Genomic DNA, 16,891 nt, shown 5'->3' with positions numbered 1-16,891 from the left:
CAGAGGCGACGGCGCAGGATCCTCGGGTTCTTTTCTGAACCGAGGAGGTGTGGGAGGAGGGAGCAGTGCCCAAGCTGAGGATCTTGACGGCGATCGCCCAGGAATGGCTCTCGGTTTGGGGACTGAGGGCAGCCAGCAGGTTTGTTGTGCGGGTGGTCATGAATTTGGGCAGGGGTGTCATTTCAGTGTGTGGGGTAACGGCTGTGAACGCCTTGCAAACGAAAAGAGGGCTGTAGAAGAGATTTACAGAATGTGGTGAGTCTTCAGTAGCAGTTTCCTCTGGGTGGGCGCTGATGTAAGAGCTGTTCTTCTCTTGTAGATGCATAGTCCAGTAAATATTTGGAATTCCATTCAACTTGTTGACTTATTTGTAAACTGGACAAGCCACTGTTAATCTTTCTGCTAGTTATTCCTGAAGTCAAACTTTTGAATATGTATGACTCCCCCTTCCTTTTTGTAAAATTTGGCATTATCATTCTTTTTAAACAATCATAAATTGCTCAATAGAAGAATTTAGGTCAGTAGCACAGCCTTGTAAGGAGTCCTGCTTAACCTTATAGTGAGTTTTCTGTTTTGCAAGCCACAAAGCTGAAAAGGGTTCATGAAAGTGACTTTTTTTACTAATCTAGGGAGGTAGCTGTTACATTAAAAATTAACTGGAGTTTTATGGCTAACTGGTTCTTATTCTAGCTTTTGAGAACTTTGTCAAATGTGTAGAATGTGCCCTCACTAGGCAAGTATGATGTCTTTACCGCACTTTTCTCCCATGAAGTGGGACCCATAAAATGAGGTTTTTGAAGAAGAAAAGCTGTAAATATCAAGGTCAAATTGTGAAACACAGGAAGTATAAGATGGAATATAATTATGTAAAATTCAAATGAAGAGATGCAGAGAGGCCATTTACAATAGCTGCACTTCATGATAACATTATTTCTCTTGGTTTTGTAAGCATCTGTAGTGATGTTTAAGGACTCTTCCTTGTTCTTAAGGAACAAAGAATCTATTCTTTGTTCAGTCCTCAGGAGAAGATACCAAACTTCTTGATGAATTCTAATTCACCAGTGTCTGGCTGGAATATTATTTTTATTGGAGAATAGTGGCTTTTAGATCAGCAACAGTGTCTTGAAAGAGGAGACTGAAAAGTTCCCTAGATGTTTTCTGAACATTGCAATTTTTAATGTCAGATTTGTACCCTTCCCCTTTTTTGCACAGGGACCAACTTGTTTGCCCTATATAGGGACATGCACAATGGCATTAAACACACTAGAAGATAAGCCCAAGTTGGTATATCTGATGTTATAGGGTCCTGTAACAGTATTCTGTGAATATGTGTGGGGACAAATTTGCATCTTGATTAGATGCATGGTCTCATCCATTGGTTTTTGTGTCTGTTAGGTGGACTGGTAATCTGAGAAGCTGTACAAATTTGACTCTGTGCTAAGGGAAAATATAAGAAATAAACTTGAAGGACTAATAGGATAGATCAACAGTGTGACCTTTTGTTGGCCTTTGCATTGACTGCCCAGCTGCAGCCCACAATGAACCATACAGCAGGAGGCTGCACAGAACATCTGTCAGTGCAGTTGCTGATGAGAGACACTCCAAAGCTAAAGGAAATGTGCATTCCTTAGTTTGGCATCTGGTTGCTGCAGCTGCCAAGCAGATCCCATGCATGTTGTCTCTGGTTCAGGAGCAGATGGAGGGCATTGGGGAACAACAATAGGGTTAACATGCCAAGAACAGGAGGAGCTGGAGGCAGAAGCCTTGGCTTCTGGGACAGCTTGCTTTTCTGTGTTTAAATCCAGCAAGCACTGCTGAGTAATTTTGTTTTTATGGTGCTTAACATTTTTTGTTCTGTTCCCATCATACGATTAGTATATCAAAAGGAACCTTAATAGTTATTAGCACAGAAATAATATTTCACAATATTTTCTGTATAGCTGATAAAACTGATATCCTGGTTTAATAATAACGGTTCTAGCAACACATTCTTATATACACTTTCTTGGCAGAAGATTTCAAGATCATCTCCATGTGACTGTGTTTAGGAGACTAGTGTTATCCAAGGGGTCTGTGGTTCAATATTGCCTCTACCACAAACTTACTAGGTGGCCTTAGGCAAGCCGCTTTCTCTGAGTGTCAGCTGCTTCCCTCCATCAAATATACGGGATGGCTGTTTTTAGAGCTGTTTTTAGGGCTGTTTGCATGAAATGCTTTGTCACTTGCAGTATATACATAAATGCTAAGTATTATAGTTCTTGTTAGTAAGAATCAAACTGTAGAGGCAAAAACTAGCATTACCGAAACAGCTATTTCCGTTTTTAGATGTTTGTGTTTTTTGAAAATTTACACAGGGACTAACAATGCAATTCTGTGCAGCTTTATTAAGAAGTAAGATCCACTGTATTCAGTTGGGCTTACTCACAGGTAAGTGATCCTAAGACTGTTCTTAGATCCAGAGGAGTTAGCCGTGTTAGTCTGTAGTAGCAAAATCAAAAAGAGTCCAGTAGCACCTTTAAGACTAACCAATTTTATTGTAGCATAAGCTTTCGAGAATCAAGTTCTCTTCATCTGATGAAGAGAACTTGATTCTCGAAAGCTTATGCTACAATAAAATTGGTTAGTCTTAAAGGTGCTACTGGACTCTTTTTGATTTTAAGACTGTTCTGTAAACACAGATGTTGCCTGAGTAATATTTGATCTGTATTTATGTGGTTTCTTTCATCTATATTTAGTAGCTTTAAACAATTAATGTCTGGAGATTACTATCAATTATCTGCTTAGGTCCTTTGGAACAGTTTCTTTTGTCTGCACCCTCTGCTTGACAGGTGCAAACCTTTTAATTTGGTTGAGGGCATATTCTGTTCTAGTGCCTGTCCTTTGGAATTGGTTTCTTGAGGAGTTTCATAGGGTGTCTTAATTATTTTTTCAAAAGCAGTGCAAGACAGTGCTTGTTCAGAAGGCATTTATGTTCTGACTGTTGAGGTTATTTTAGAAATATATGGATTTGATATGAGATATTCTAATGAACTGGTTGTTGTAATCCACCTTGTGCGCAAATCTTGGATCCTGCATCAGTGAATGTTCCTTGCCTCCTCAGTACCAAAATACTGAGCTGCAGTGAGAGGGCGGATTGGTGAAAATAGTTCATCCTTTTTATTCTTGGAAATACTTGGCAAGATCCAACCAAAGAAGTGGTGGGATATAATTAAAAATAAGTAACATTTTAAAACAATAACATCTTGAAAGCTATTTTCAGCTATTTCTTTGTTTAGTGGTTTTCTGGCAAAATCTATAATAACATATACATTAAATGAATGGTTGATTGAAATCAGTGGGTTGGGAGGATTTGTCATTATCATCTTTTATTGCATGTAGCTATTTTTTTTATCTGTTTGTTTTGGTTTTGGCTGCAAATGTCACTTAAAGGGAGCACAGATTTGGCATCTTAAAATAATTGAAAGAACATTCCTGTTTTCTTAGTACAGGGTTGTTCTGACCTGGTAGCAATGTTCCCAAGTTTCTATCCTTTATGCTCCCTAAATTCTCAAAAAGCAAAACAAACCCAAGTTTTACAGTGCTCCTCAGAAAGATCTAGCAGTTACTGTTTTGTAATAAGGGAGAACAATTCATTTTGAACTTCTGTTAGTTTTTAATCTTCGATAGAGTAATGAGGTCAGCAGGAAGTGGAAACTTTTTCAGCTATTCAGATGTTTAGAAAGCCAGGAAATGTGTTTTTGCATGCAAGGAGAAGGGGTCATACTGGAGCTGGCTTTGAAATCCCACACTCTATGCCAATAATCCCATAAAGTATAAGAAACTGTCATCTAGATTTTTAAAGGAAATTTTGCTTAACCCAACTCAAAGGGAAATAAAAAAGAACTGATTTTGAAAAATAAAAGTCCAGTGCCACCTCAAAGACTAATGACATTTATTTCAGTGTGAGTTTTCATGAGTCAGATCTCACTACTAGAGGTGGGCATGATCCAAAAAAAATTACCGATCAAGCTGATCGGGGATAGGCGCTGGCAATGACCCCAAATCACCGATCCACACCGATCATCTCCTATTTCCGATCCGTGGATCGTACTGGGGAGGTCAAAGCGGAGGGGCGCCCCGCTGTTCCCAGCTATGTGGGAAGGTGGGTGGTGGCGGCAACTGCTGGGCCCGGTCTTCCAAAAGCAGCCAGTCTTCCAAAAGCATATTTTAAACACTCACACAGAGCCGTGAATGAGGTTTTCCCACAAAAAAGTGGGTTAAAAACAGAGAGTGACAGAAAAACAGCCATTCCTCCTACAAAGCCCCGTTTTTTTAAAAAGCAAAAAACGTTTGGAGTGCCCATGGCTACAGAATACCCCCTTCCCCCTCCCTCCCCTGGGTCTCTTCTCCCAACTGGTGAGTGCGTTGCTGCTCCGTGGTTGGAAGGAAGCCCTGCTAATCAAGGAAAGCTGGGCTTCCATTTGAGTTTCCAGGGCGACAGAAGGAGGGCAAACACAGCTCAGGCATTCCCAAGGCTCCGTTGCCCCGGGAATAGATTACTGGCGCCTGATTGTCTGCATCCCAAATCAGATCCCGATGGCCTGAATCAAGCCCCAATGAAGCCCCCCCCCCCCGAACGCTGGATCGGTCACCGTGGATGGCACCAATCCCCCGGGTCCCAATCGCGCGAACGCCATTATCATGGGTATTTTTCTATTGTAATGCCGATCGTGCCCATCTCTACTCACTACTTCAGATATGTGGACAGGAAAACCAGTCTGAAAATGGACCATCTATGAATCTTCCATTTCTAATTTCTGCATAAGAACATATGTTTTCTGTAAAATAAACTTCAAATTAGCATTTGGCAATAAGACTGTATGCAAACAGGAGTCTTCTGGCATTTTAAAGCCTAACTCTTGCCCTCTACATAACCTTTTATTAACTTGAGCACTCTGTGTTAAATGTAATGAATCTTCAGCAAGTGGATGGGTGGAGTCAAGAGGATGGAATGTACTAGGAAGTATAGTGTAAGTTATAAATGTGTAAAATTCAAATGCGGTTTTAAAAGTAGTGACCATTCACAATAGCATCAGTTGGTATTAATGCAATTTCTGTTGTTTTTTAAAATCAGCTAGCACCTCCTGGTCACTTGTGGGCTTACTTTCCCTTTGCAAAATGCCATGTGTCAAGTGTGATATCATATCATTTTTTTAAAGTATTGTAGTGGCTGGTTGACCTAAAACAGTTCTTTGTCACATCAGTGTGAAATATCCCTACAAACTCCAGTATATACTTTATACTACATTCTGCATTGCCTGTTCTATGCTGGCCTGAGCAGTTTGCTGTTCACATTATTCAGTTTTGTATTCCTAGTCCTATTGCATTTCTCATTGGATGTCTATACTGTATGATTATTTTTTTTCTTTTCTGTACTCCTTTCTGTAATCCATCTTCAGTCTCAGTGAGAAAGGTAGGCTATAAATAAGCTTAAATAAATATAAGTGGGCAGGTAGATATGGCTGTTCTGTGTTGCTGAACTCTAGCTTACATCCCAGGCTGGTCTGGATTTTCATTCCTCAGGAGAGGAAAGACTAATGGTTGCAAATTGCTGTCCCTGTTGGTGCCACCAAATCTTAAACATTGCTTGCTTGGTAGGCTGTTGAACGTTCCACTCTATTCTAAGTGTAGGCTTGGAACCCAGGAGGCTTGGATGACTGCTAAAGGAAGATGGGAAGATGACAGAGAAGCACAATGAATTCTTTGCATCTGGATTCACTGTGGAAAGTGTGGGGCATGTACCCATGCCACTGCCAGGATTTTCAGGAAGGGAGTCTGAAGAACTGAGTCAAATAGAGGTGATGAGAGATGAAGTTTTAGACTTGTTGGGGAAACAGAAAACGAGTAAGTCTCCATGATGGAATACACCCAAGAGTTCTTAAGGAACTAAAATGTGAGATTGTTGATCTTCTAATCTGTATATGTAATTTATCACTAAAACCAGCAGAAGATTGAGAGAAGCAAATGTTGCACCGACTTTTAAAAATGGGAACCAGGAAATTATAGCCGGTTAGCTCTAACGTCTGTCCAAGACAAATTAATAGAAACTGTAATCAAAGATAGACTTATTAGGCACAGAGAGGAACAAAGCCTGCTGAGTGAAAATCAATATGGCTTCTGCAGAGTTAAATCCTTTCTCATCAGTCTTTAGAAGTTCTTTGAGAAAGTGAACAAACATGTAGATAACAGTAACCTGGCTTTTGACATGATTCTTCACCAAAGAATCCTGGGTATGGTTAACAGTGATGGGACAAGAGGACAGGTCCTCTTATTGATTAAATATTGGCTAAATAATACAAAGCAAAGAAGAGGAATAAATGGACAATTCTCACAATGGAGGGAATAAGCAGTGGGGTCTTACAAGAACTGGTATTGGAGCCGGTGCTATTTAATTTATTCATAAATGATCTAGAACTGGGGATGAACAGTGTAGTGGCCAAGTCTGCAGATGACATGAACAGTGTAGTGGCCAAGTCTGCAGATGACTGTTCACAATGGCGAAAACCAAAGCCAATTGTAAAGCGTTCCTGGAGGATCTCCACATATTGGTGGGTGTGCAACAATGTGGCAAATAAAGTACAGTGTAGGCAAGTGTACGGTGATGCACATTGGAGCAAAAACATCCCAAATTCAAGTAAATGCCAGTGGGGTCCGAACTTGCTGAAACTGAGAGGGAAAGAGGCCTTGGGGTCATTGTGGATAACTCAATGGAAGTGTCAACCCTGTCTGCCACCGTGGTGAAAAGGGCAAATTCTATGCTGGGGATTATTAGAAAAGAGATTGAGAATGATTGTTATTGTTGTTTATAGTCTGCATTTCTCACTGAGACTAAAATGGCCAATGTTATAATGCTCTTGTATAGATCTATGTTGCATCCTAATTTGGAATACTGTGTGTAGTTCTCTTTACTGTCTGTAGAGCTGGAAAAAGTAAAGAAGGCAGCCAAGAGAATTTAGGGGTTGGAGTATTGTTCCTTGGGGAAAGGCTGAAGAATCTGAGACTTTTCTGTCTAGAAAAGAAACGACTAAGGAGTGACATGACAAAGGTTTATAAAATTATGCACAGAGTAGAGAGAGTAGACAGAGAGCACTTTTTCTCCTTCTACCAAAATAGTAGAACTTGGGAAGTTGATGGGCAGTAAATAGTAGAACTAAGGAAGTTGATGCACAGTAGATTCAGGCTGGACAAAAGAAAGTCTTAACAAGTTGTTCAAATGTGGAAATCGCTGCCAGAGTATGTAGTGACGGGCACAGGTATAGGCAGCTTTAAGAGGGGATTAGACAGATTCATGGTGACTAAAGGGAACCTCCATATCCAGAGGCAGTAAACCTCTAATTACTAATGCTAGAGGCAACACTGGAGGAAGGCCTCTAAACCCTGTTGTTGGCCTTCCAAATTAACTGATTGACAGCTGCGAGAGACAGGATGCTGGACTGGATGGATAACTGATTTGATCCTGCTGGGCTTTTCTTATGTTCTTAACGCTTAACACATAATATAAGTATAGAAATGCATCTGGTATTTGCCGTACACTTTTTTCCTCCCAGTTCTTTCTCTGGAGGAAAGCACTCCACCAACTTAGATCGAAAGGCCTTTGGCCAATGACTGCAGTTCATTATTAAAAGTGCTGATTTATTTAGCTAAGAACCCATTTTGCAATGTCAAGAACACCACCATTGAGGCATGGCTACAATACAAGATTTCAGTATTGGAGCACTGTTTCATTTTTAGGTGCTGAGGTGCAGATTGTGGCCTTTAACCACCAGAAAGGTTTAAAGCAGTAGCACGTAAGAAAGGTTGAGCTAAGTTGTCTTCATATGCTAAGAGCATCACATTATCACTGGACAAATTTACAGTAATTGAGCCATCTTTTCCCAGTCTTAGATTGGTACAGCTTAATTTCAGGATATAAAATAAAAAAAGAAAAATTGTTTCAGGAACACTAAAATATTAACTTCTGAGGTCCTTGTAGATATTAATCACCAAATCATTTTTCAAACTGTAATCCATTGTGCTCCAAAACCAGTGTGTTTTACCATAGATCTAAAAGTGTTTACTTCAACTTTAAATTTTCAGCAAATTGGATTAAATTTCTGGAGATTTGGATAGATGGTACTATCTTTAGTCATTTTGAATGGTGAGAATTATTGCAGTTAAAATGAAAATACCACCAACATTTCTATTATATTAAAGAAATGTTGATGTCAGGGAGGCTGATGTCAGGGAGGTGAAATTCATATAAACAGGGGAAAGGGCTGTTAAATACCCAATTTACAGAACAGAAGGATAGAAGATGTGCTTGCGTTTCCAGATGTAAAATTTCAGATATTTCTGTGAGATCAATTTTTCCAGGTTTGGCATTTGAGGCAAGAATTAAGTCCTTGATTCCATTTGATAACAGTTTTAGGACAGTTACTGCATAGTTTATTTTGGATAAACATATCCTTAATTTTTAAGGGTTGATTGCAAGCTGGAAGATGGGTTTGTATTGCAGAATATGCTGATTGCTGTTTGCTCCCAAAATATTTTGGGGTCTTTACTGGAAGAAAATTACTTATGCTTCATTAATGGAATGGTTAAAGCTATTGCACATTAGAAAAAGGAACTGTGGGAATATTGGAGACAAATGAAAACCTTTCACTGACTTTTTGAAAAACTGTTAATGTAGGTATGTCTATAAAAATCCATGTATTTCTTTATGTCCTTTTTTAATATAAATATAAAATATAAATTTTATATAATTTCTCTATATAAAAAACCTTGGCTGTTCAGCTCCTGTCAGAGTTGTAACATGAATTATACAAGAGAAGAGAACAGTCTACATTTCTTCTTCAGAAAGGACACAGTAATTTTTAATTAAGAATAATTAATAATCTGAGGGGCTCTCAGATGCGTTGCTAATGAGTTAAGGACCATAGACTTCACCATTATGTTACCTTATGTACTTACTACCTCTTGTCTTAAATATGTGCTCCCACAAGCTACTTGTGCTTCCTGTGTCAGCCCGAGAATTGCTTATGTTCTGTTTCAGCATTTCTTAAACTCTATATTGGATTCTTGCTAATGCTATGTCTTTGTAAAACTGTGTTTATTTACTCTATGGCATCGTTTATGGAAATGTCCTTGAAATTGACTGTACTAATCTCACACTGTGTAATACGCCTTGAGTCTCATTGAGAAAGGCGAACTATAAATGACATAAATAAAAATAAAATAAAAATTGAAAAAACATGTTTACACTTAAGGCATCTGGTGGCTGTTCTGTGGAAGTTATGCTTTTTTGTTCTTTTTCTTGTAGGAATGTTAATAATATTGGTCATTTGATATTTATTAATTGATGCAAAATGAGTAGTTAATGCCTGACATTTGAAATAAATGTCAGGTGTTATAGATAATTAATTGTTAAACAGCAGTAAAACAATTTAGAAATAGGTGGGGAGTCATGGAGTGTCTCTGCTTCTTGAAAGTAGCATTATAGATAAACTAATAGTGTTGTAGAGAGTGATGAACTGAATATTATACAGCAACAAGTATTTCTTAGCCAAGCACTGATATTAGCTTTGTGCTCACCATGTCTCTTTCAGATAGTATGCCTAAAAATTATTTTTCTGAGTTTTGAGATTACTTATTCTGACATACAAAAGATGTTCTAGCATTGAAAAACCTTAGAAATCTATAGCATAGGCTATTGTACTATGATTGATAATAATTGGGAGGCAATTACATGCCGAATGCATCTGTTTATGCTAGGATATTTATAGTGCTTGAAATTTTTTTTAGAAGATTTTGGAAAATTAATGATGAGGCCCTTTCCCTAGAGACAGATAAATCAAAAGATATATTTGGAGGTATTTAATATGACTTAATGTTAATTTCTTCTGAGTCCTAATGGAGTGTATTTTTTTTCTTTCAGAAATTGAGGCCAAGGAAGCCTGTGAGTGGCTGAAGGCTGCTGGTTTCCCTCAATATGCTCAGATGTTTGAAGGTGCCGTTATACCCATGACATTCTTGATAAATAAGAATAATTGAAACGTATTCAGAAATGAGTTTTGCAACAAATACAACAAATGCTTGTGGTATATTACACACAAATATCTGTCAAATGCAAGTCAACCCATTTTTGAGTCATAGGCATTGGCATATGGAGACAAATGAACAACATAAAGCTCCATTTGGATGAAGTTAGTAACAAAGCAAAAGAAAGAGGCTGAAGACTGCTCTATGCCATTTTGTTACCATTAGCAAAGACTTTTTTTATTAATACCTCAATAGAAAAATTTGGTGTTTACCTGCATTCTCTGGCGCCCAGAGAAAAAGCTGCCAGTTTGTTGTGTGATGAGGTAATAGTCTTGAGGAAGAGTTCCCTGTAGGGCATGACTGACTATTGCGAGCCACATTTCAAGAGACTGATATGAGACAGAAACATGGATCCTCCTATTCCTCTCAGCAAAGTCTGATGCCTTTTTCCAGCCTGTGGATCCTTCCTCCAACTGTTGTAGCTATTTAAATGGAAGAACCATTAAATGGAAGAACCATTTAAATTGCTGGAAAGCTGGGGTACGCGCCTTTAGGCTAGAGGAACTTCAGGATGGAGAGATGCCACTGTGTGGAAATGGTCTTTTACAAACTAAGCCATCCTGTATGATAAACAATGCAAGGTTAAGTATCTTGCAAACTATTGCAGGTCTCATCTTGACTTTGGCTTCTTCACTGAATTTGAGTCTAAGCAGTGATTAGGCTTGTCCTACCACATCCTTCTCTATTCATTCCCTTCTGCCAAGCAGGTGAGTGCTACAATGACGCCTCACTGTTTAGCAAATAGTTGGGCGCAAGGAACTAAAGAAGTCCTTGTGTTTTGAAGCCACTGGTTGAATATAATACAGAATCAAAGAAACCTGGCTTTCTAAGTAGGGAAGTGCTGGCCAGAGATAATTTCTTCTAGTCCTGGATTTTAGAGTGCTCACAAAGAAAAATAAAACACAAACCCTTCCCCCAGGCTTACAGCCCGAGGTAACAATCAAAGGAAGAAGACTAGAGGAAAAGGCAGATATTAAATTAAAAAGTGAGCACTGAGTAGTTATCAGGCTTCTAAATATATCCAGTGAAAATAGTGAGGTCAGTGTTAATGACATCACTGGAAGACTGCTGGAGTTGTGAAATGGAGGTAGTAATCTTCTACGGACAAGTGCAAGGAGTGGAGAAGGGCATGACTGGAGTGAAGGGAAGTGAATGATGAAATTTTAGTTGATATAGGTTGTTTAAATAGAATATGAGAAGAAGGAGAAAGATTTATTTACTTCATTTATACCTCTCTTTTCTCCTCAGTGGGGACCCAAAGTGACTTACATCGTGTGTTAAAATAGTTAATACGGGGCTTTTTTTCAGCTGGAACACGGTGGAACGGAGTTCTGGAACATCTTGAAAATGGTCACATGGCTGGTGGCCCTGCCCCCTGATCTCCGCTGCTTGGCGGCGTGGAGGGCAATCTAAACTCCCCTCTGCCTGGAGATCAGGGGGTGGGGCCACCAGCCATGTGACCATTTTCTCCGAGGGCAACCCACTGAGTTCTACCACCTGTTTTCCCAGAAAAAAAGCCCTGAGTTAATGTGTGAGAGAATGAGTTGGAGGGGAAAAACAGAGAAAAGGTCAATTGCATAATTATTACAAAGATAAAAGTGGCAAGAATCATCAGCTTCTAAGTGAGAGCAAGTTCATGATCTTTTAAAAAAATGTAACAAGACTTGGTATTACTTTGGGTCTCTTCAAGAGATGTAAAATTTCAAGAAATGTTGAAGTCATAGACCTTCCCCCCAGTTTTTTTTTATAACCCCCCCCCCCCAGATTTGGGGGGAAATTGAAATATATGCAATATTTAGTTTTCTATCAAACCTAAATTACTTTTACTTGCACAACAAAGAATGCATAATTTTAACTTAATTAACATATAACCGTGTACTAATTGGTGTATTTATGGAATTCAACAGCTTAAACATCTTAGTTTTCTGTTAGAAACATTGTAAGCAGATCTAGTATTGGAGAAAAAGTGCAAGAGGCTGCATCTTATCCTATCATAGCCCATGTATGTTATTTTTTTGCCATATGAAACGTAGAAACAATGAAACTTGAAGGTGGAAAATCTTCTGTAATAAACAAAGTGTATTATTTGGACAGGGACTCTAATGCAGTCACAATGGGTAGGATTACCAGCATGTTTGGACATTAAGTTGAAAACAGTGAACTCTTTAATACTGTGTTATCATTAAACACTTTATAGAATAATAATTGTTGCCAAAATGATTTACATTTAAACAGAAAATATTCTTTAAAAGGTATATTTCTACAGTTTTATGTTAGAATGATCACCATCCAATCCAAAGCCCGGTGGCACAGAGTGGTAAGCTGCAGTACTGCAGTCTCAGCTCTGCTCATGACCTGAGTTCAATCCTGGCGGAAGCCAGGTTCAAGTAACCAGCTCAAGGTTGACTCAGCCTTCCATCCTTCCGAGGTCGGTAAAATGAGTACCCAGTGATGCGACGTCCCTCCATCGGTCAGTAATGACTTGGTGCTTGCACTTTTACCTTTTACCTAATGCAGTAGTAGATTGCTTTACATGCCTTAAGAAGCATTTTACTAATTCTAATAGAAAAAAAATAATGGGAGGGTTTTTTCTCCAATGCCAGTTTTTCCACTGGGAAAAAGTCCTTTGGGTGGGAATCCTCTTTTGCCCCGGGATTTTTTCATTGGCAGGGAACTTCACATTGTTTTGTCAGAGGGGGCAATGAAGATAAGGTCAAACTTTTAATAAGCATGAGCTTTTAATAAGCAGATTGTGTTTTCCTGAGAGAGGCCCCGATTTCTAAACATTTTCATTAATACATGCTAATTGCTTTCATTGGTAACCACTTATCCATAAATCTCTGTTCTTTTGTTAGCAAAGATTTATGCTACTTGAGGTTGGCATTTGTTGATCCATCAACAAGCAGTGCTTTAGGGAGTTTTAACTAGCTTTGGAATTTGACATTTTAAACTCAAATTTTTGTAATTTAACCTCTTGCTGTTCTGAAATCTTTTTTGCAGATGTGCAATTCCCTATTGATATTAAAACTGTGAGGAAAGATCATGAATTTTTAGATCAAGATGCAATAGAATCCCTGTACAGGTAATCTTGGTTCTGAATTTTCCTTGAACATAGCAATAGGTTTCTACGGTTGGCAGCTTGAGGCTTTAATTAAGAAAAAATGTAAGTCAATGGGTCTGTGGCTTGCTTCTGCTGTCTAATGGATATTGCTTGCTATCTAAAGAAGCACGTTTCATAAGTGTTGCTATAATATGTCTACATATTCACATACATTTTCTAGTATAAATCTTCAATTTTCTTCACATGTGCAGTGGTACCACAGAATTCCTTCAAGCAAGCAATCTTGGTTTGCTTTATGCTCCATGTATCTATGTGAGCTCTTGGCAAAATGCTTTTAGGGTGGACTCGCACTATGACTGTGTGAGGCTTGAGCCCTTTCAGCTGTAGGGCAGCAGCTGCTGCTCACTCTGTTGGGCAAACAAGCGAGCACTTGCTCGGCAGTAGTGGCTGCTGCTTCTTTCTGTGGTGGCAGGTAGGGATGTGCACCAAAAACAATCTGGGTAATCCAAATCTGGGTTTCAGGGACTTAAAAAATCCAGGATCCCTGAAATCCAGGTCAGATTATGTGATCCAGATTAGAGAATCCTATAATTAACCATCAATTATTTCCTATAGGGTATAATGTCCGGGGAGGGAACCGGGGGGCATTTTTAAGCAATCTCTACCAAATTTGCAGGAAACCTACTCCTGATTGTCCACTAAAGGCCCTCCAAATATCAGGAGAATTGGACCCCAGGGTCCAGTTCTATGGTGCCCTTAGCATAATTACCTTGCAAATTTATTGTTACTGAACCAAACAATCCCAGTGCTGAATCAGAGAATGTCAAACCAGAGAATCCCATAGAGAATCTCTTTATTGCTGAGGGGGGAATTGCCGAGCCGCAGAATTTAAAAGGTAGCTTGTGGCAGCTTGAAAGGGCACTTTTGGAGTTTGGGTGAGAAGGAAGGGCAAAATGGGATGGGAATCCACTCTGCCTGCTGAATCCCCACCATCCTGCCAGCCTCATCCTAATCTTATGCAGCGGTGCAAATCTTGGCTCCATTTGCAGCACTGCCCTCTTGCTGCTGTTGCTGTTCCACCTCTGCTGCAGTTGCCTGTGATAGCTGCCTACTGCTGGATAATCCAGCCCAGTGAGTCCTGGTACCCAGATCCAATTTGGAATCACCCTGAGGAATTAGTGTAGCCAGATTATGTCAGATCGACAGAAATTTGGCCGTTTCACCAGGTCCCAGACCCAGGTTGCACACTTCTGGTGGCAGGGCCCCTGTTCCTCTCCTGGCTACTCGTCCTCCTCTTAGCTGCCACTGGCCAGATAGGGAAGGAGAGTTGTGACACTGCTCTAGAGGGGGCTGGCAAGGCCACTCACCTGCTCATCCTTATTGGGCTGGGTGAGTGGTGATAACTGCCTGAGGATAACCATTCCTGAAGTTGGTCTTGCGTTCATGCTTTCAGCTGAATGAAAGCTGGCTTGTATGATGATACTGAGCATATTTATTTTTGCGTTTCTGTTCATTTAATGTATAAACCAGGTGAGGTGGGATGTATAATATTAAAGGAATACATGAGGGAGGAACACCGATTCTTCCATCTGCCTTGGCTTATCAAGCCTCTGTCCATTGCTCCAGCCACTTTTATCCCCAGCATAATCAGCATTGTGCCATTAAGTGAGAAAAAATGGCTGGGACAACTGACTGCAAGGAGGTAAAAGCCTATATCCAAAAGCACATTCTGAAGTTTTGAGGACACTTAAGTTTTCTTAACAGGGGGAGGTGATTTCCATTGATTGCCCTGCAGATCTCCCCACTTTGTTCCCTTTGGTGTTCCAGAAGGTCTGTTGATCCTCGGGAACAAAATTTGAAGGAGCTCATAGAACTGCAGTGGTATGAGGAACTTGCTGGAAATTACTTCCTCCTCTTGAAAATCTTAAGTGCCCTTAAGTCTTTGGAATTACTGGTCATTGTGTTGGATAGAGGAGAGTTCATTACACATTAAAGTTTCTTCCTCATGCCTTTTGCTATTAGAGTCTGACTCTTTGCTCCTTCTTTATATGTTAACTAGCAACAGAGCTTGTTTTTTTTTAAAAAGTGCCTTAGAAAATGGCGCGGGCTCCAGAGGAATGGGCCGGCTCACCTGGCCTTCTCACTGCTGCGCTGGCCTCTGGAGGGGTAGATCAGCTCACCTGGCCATCCTGCCGCTGTGTTGGCATCCGGAGGGGCAGGTTGGCTTACCTGGCCATCCCACTGTGGTGCCAGCCTCTGGAGAGATGGGCTGGCTCACCTGGCTGTCCCACTGCAGTGCTGTCCTCTGGAAGGATGGACTGGCTTGACTGGTTATCACACCAGGCCATTCCACCACTGTGCTGGCCTCCACAGGGAAAGGCTGGCTTGCATGGCCTTGTCGCTACTGCACTGGCCCCCAGAGGAGTAGGCCTGCTGAGCTGGCCTTCCCGCCGCTATGTTGGCCTCTGGAGGGATGGCCTGGCTTGTCTGGCTATCCTGCGGTGGCAGCACCCTCTGGAGGGATGGGCTGGCTCGCCTGGTCATCCCACCGCCATGGTGCCCTCTGGAAGCCATATTGGCCACAACGTACTTTTTATCCTGGTGCTCCTACACAGGTGCACCAAGATAAAATGTGCGTCGTTGGCAACACAGTTTGCCTTTAATGCTTAAGGATAGGTGAATGTTGGCCATAGGAGAAGACAATCCACCAGTCCACCAAGAGCATCATTCTTAAGTTAGGCCTATTTGACTTTCAGATACTCTGTGACATCTTTCAGTTTATGGAAGACTATTGAGCAGAGTGTGATTGAGATTTTAAGCTGGAAGGGGTTGGGGCAGGGTGTCAAAGTTTATATTATACAAGATACAACAAGTAATAGAAGTACCATTTTTAAAATTAGGTATTGACGTTCTTCTGAAGATTGTTTTGGTAAGATGCTGCAGGCGCAAAAGAGACCTTGACATTTTGCCAGGGCAGCTGTACTTCTGTAGGTACACTCTGTGTTTTAATAAGAAAAGTGTCGTTCTCGCAAATATTATGCAATGCCCTCTACTTGTACCCACCCCATGGGAGTGCCACTATAATTGCTTAATTGCAACAAATTACACAACATTGTTTAAAGCTATTGAATGCTGAAAGAGATCACTTGAAGACAATAGGTAACCCATGCTACGTGGACATTAGTTCCTTTATCAGTAGCTGTTGAAGATAAAAAAGGAACATGTGTCTTTGAAAGTTGGGTGTGAACTGGCAAAATTCATGTGTGTTTAGTGTTTGTTTGAGAGTTTTATCCAATACTGTTCTAAATCAGTTCCTGTATTGAAAGAGGGGGGAGTGCTAGCTGTTCATCACTGGATAGTAAAGGCTTGTACCTCAGAAGTTGTGGGAAAATCCATCAGCTTCCCTTGGAAATGGCACAGCTCAAGACTATTTGGTATGCTGGCTGCCCATTTTCCACACAGAAGAAAAAGGCAGAATGTCAAGCTGCTAAAACATCAGGCAGTACAATTGTATTAATATTCCTCAGTCATGTGACTTTAATGTGTAGTGAATAAATTACATTTTATATTACCCACATTACTTTTTTCATTCTTAAAACACACATAGTGGCATAGAATATAAAACCATTGTAAATAGGCGAATGCCCCAAACCAGACTCATCTGACCAGAATTCCAGGAGCTCTGCCAGGCTTTTGACTCTGATATGACCATTT

The 16,891-nt window shown here is 40.2% G+C and overlaps 1 protein-coding gene across 3 annotated transcripts in view; it reads left to right on the top strand.

Moving 5' to 3' along the window:
• The window catches only part of LOC129328245 (rho GTPase-activating protein 7-like), a 99,336-nt gene that overhangs the window by 56,727 nt on the left and 25,718 nt on the right, over window positions 1-16,891 (top strand). For 2 of the 3 annotated variants that reach the window (XM_054977177.1, XM_054977178.1), the window contains exons 2-3: window positions 9,953-10,024; window positions 13,117-13,198. In XM_054977177.1, the coding sequence (XP_054833152.1) occupies window positions 9,953-10,024; window positions 13,117-13,198 (154 nt within the window). Of the gene's footprint in view, window positions 1-9,952; window positions 10,025-12,382; window positions 12,587-13,116; window positions 13,199-16,891 lie in introns of those variants that run through there. The other variant, XM_054977180.1, reaches the window with a different exon arrangement.

Source organism: Eublepharis macularius, chromosome 4 (assembly GCF_028583425.1).
Source record: "Eublepharis macularius isolate TG4126 chromosome 4, MPM_Emac_v1.0, whole genome shotgun sequence".
Taxonomy (NCBI): Eukaryota; Metazoa; Chordata; class Lepidosauria; order Squamata; family Eublepharidae; genus Eublepharis; species Eublepharis macularius.
The sequence above is the reverse complement of the archived record's forward strand: the minus strand, read 5'-3'. Positions and strand labels throughout refer to the sequence as shown.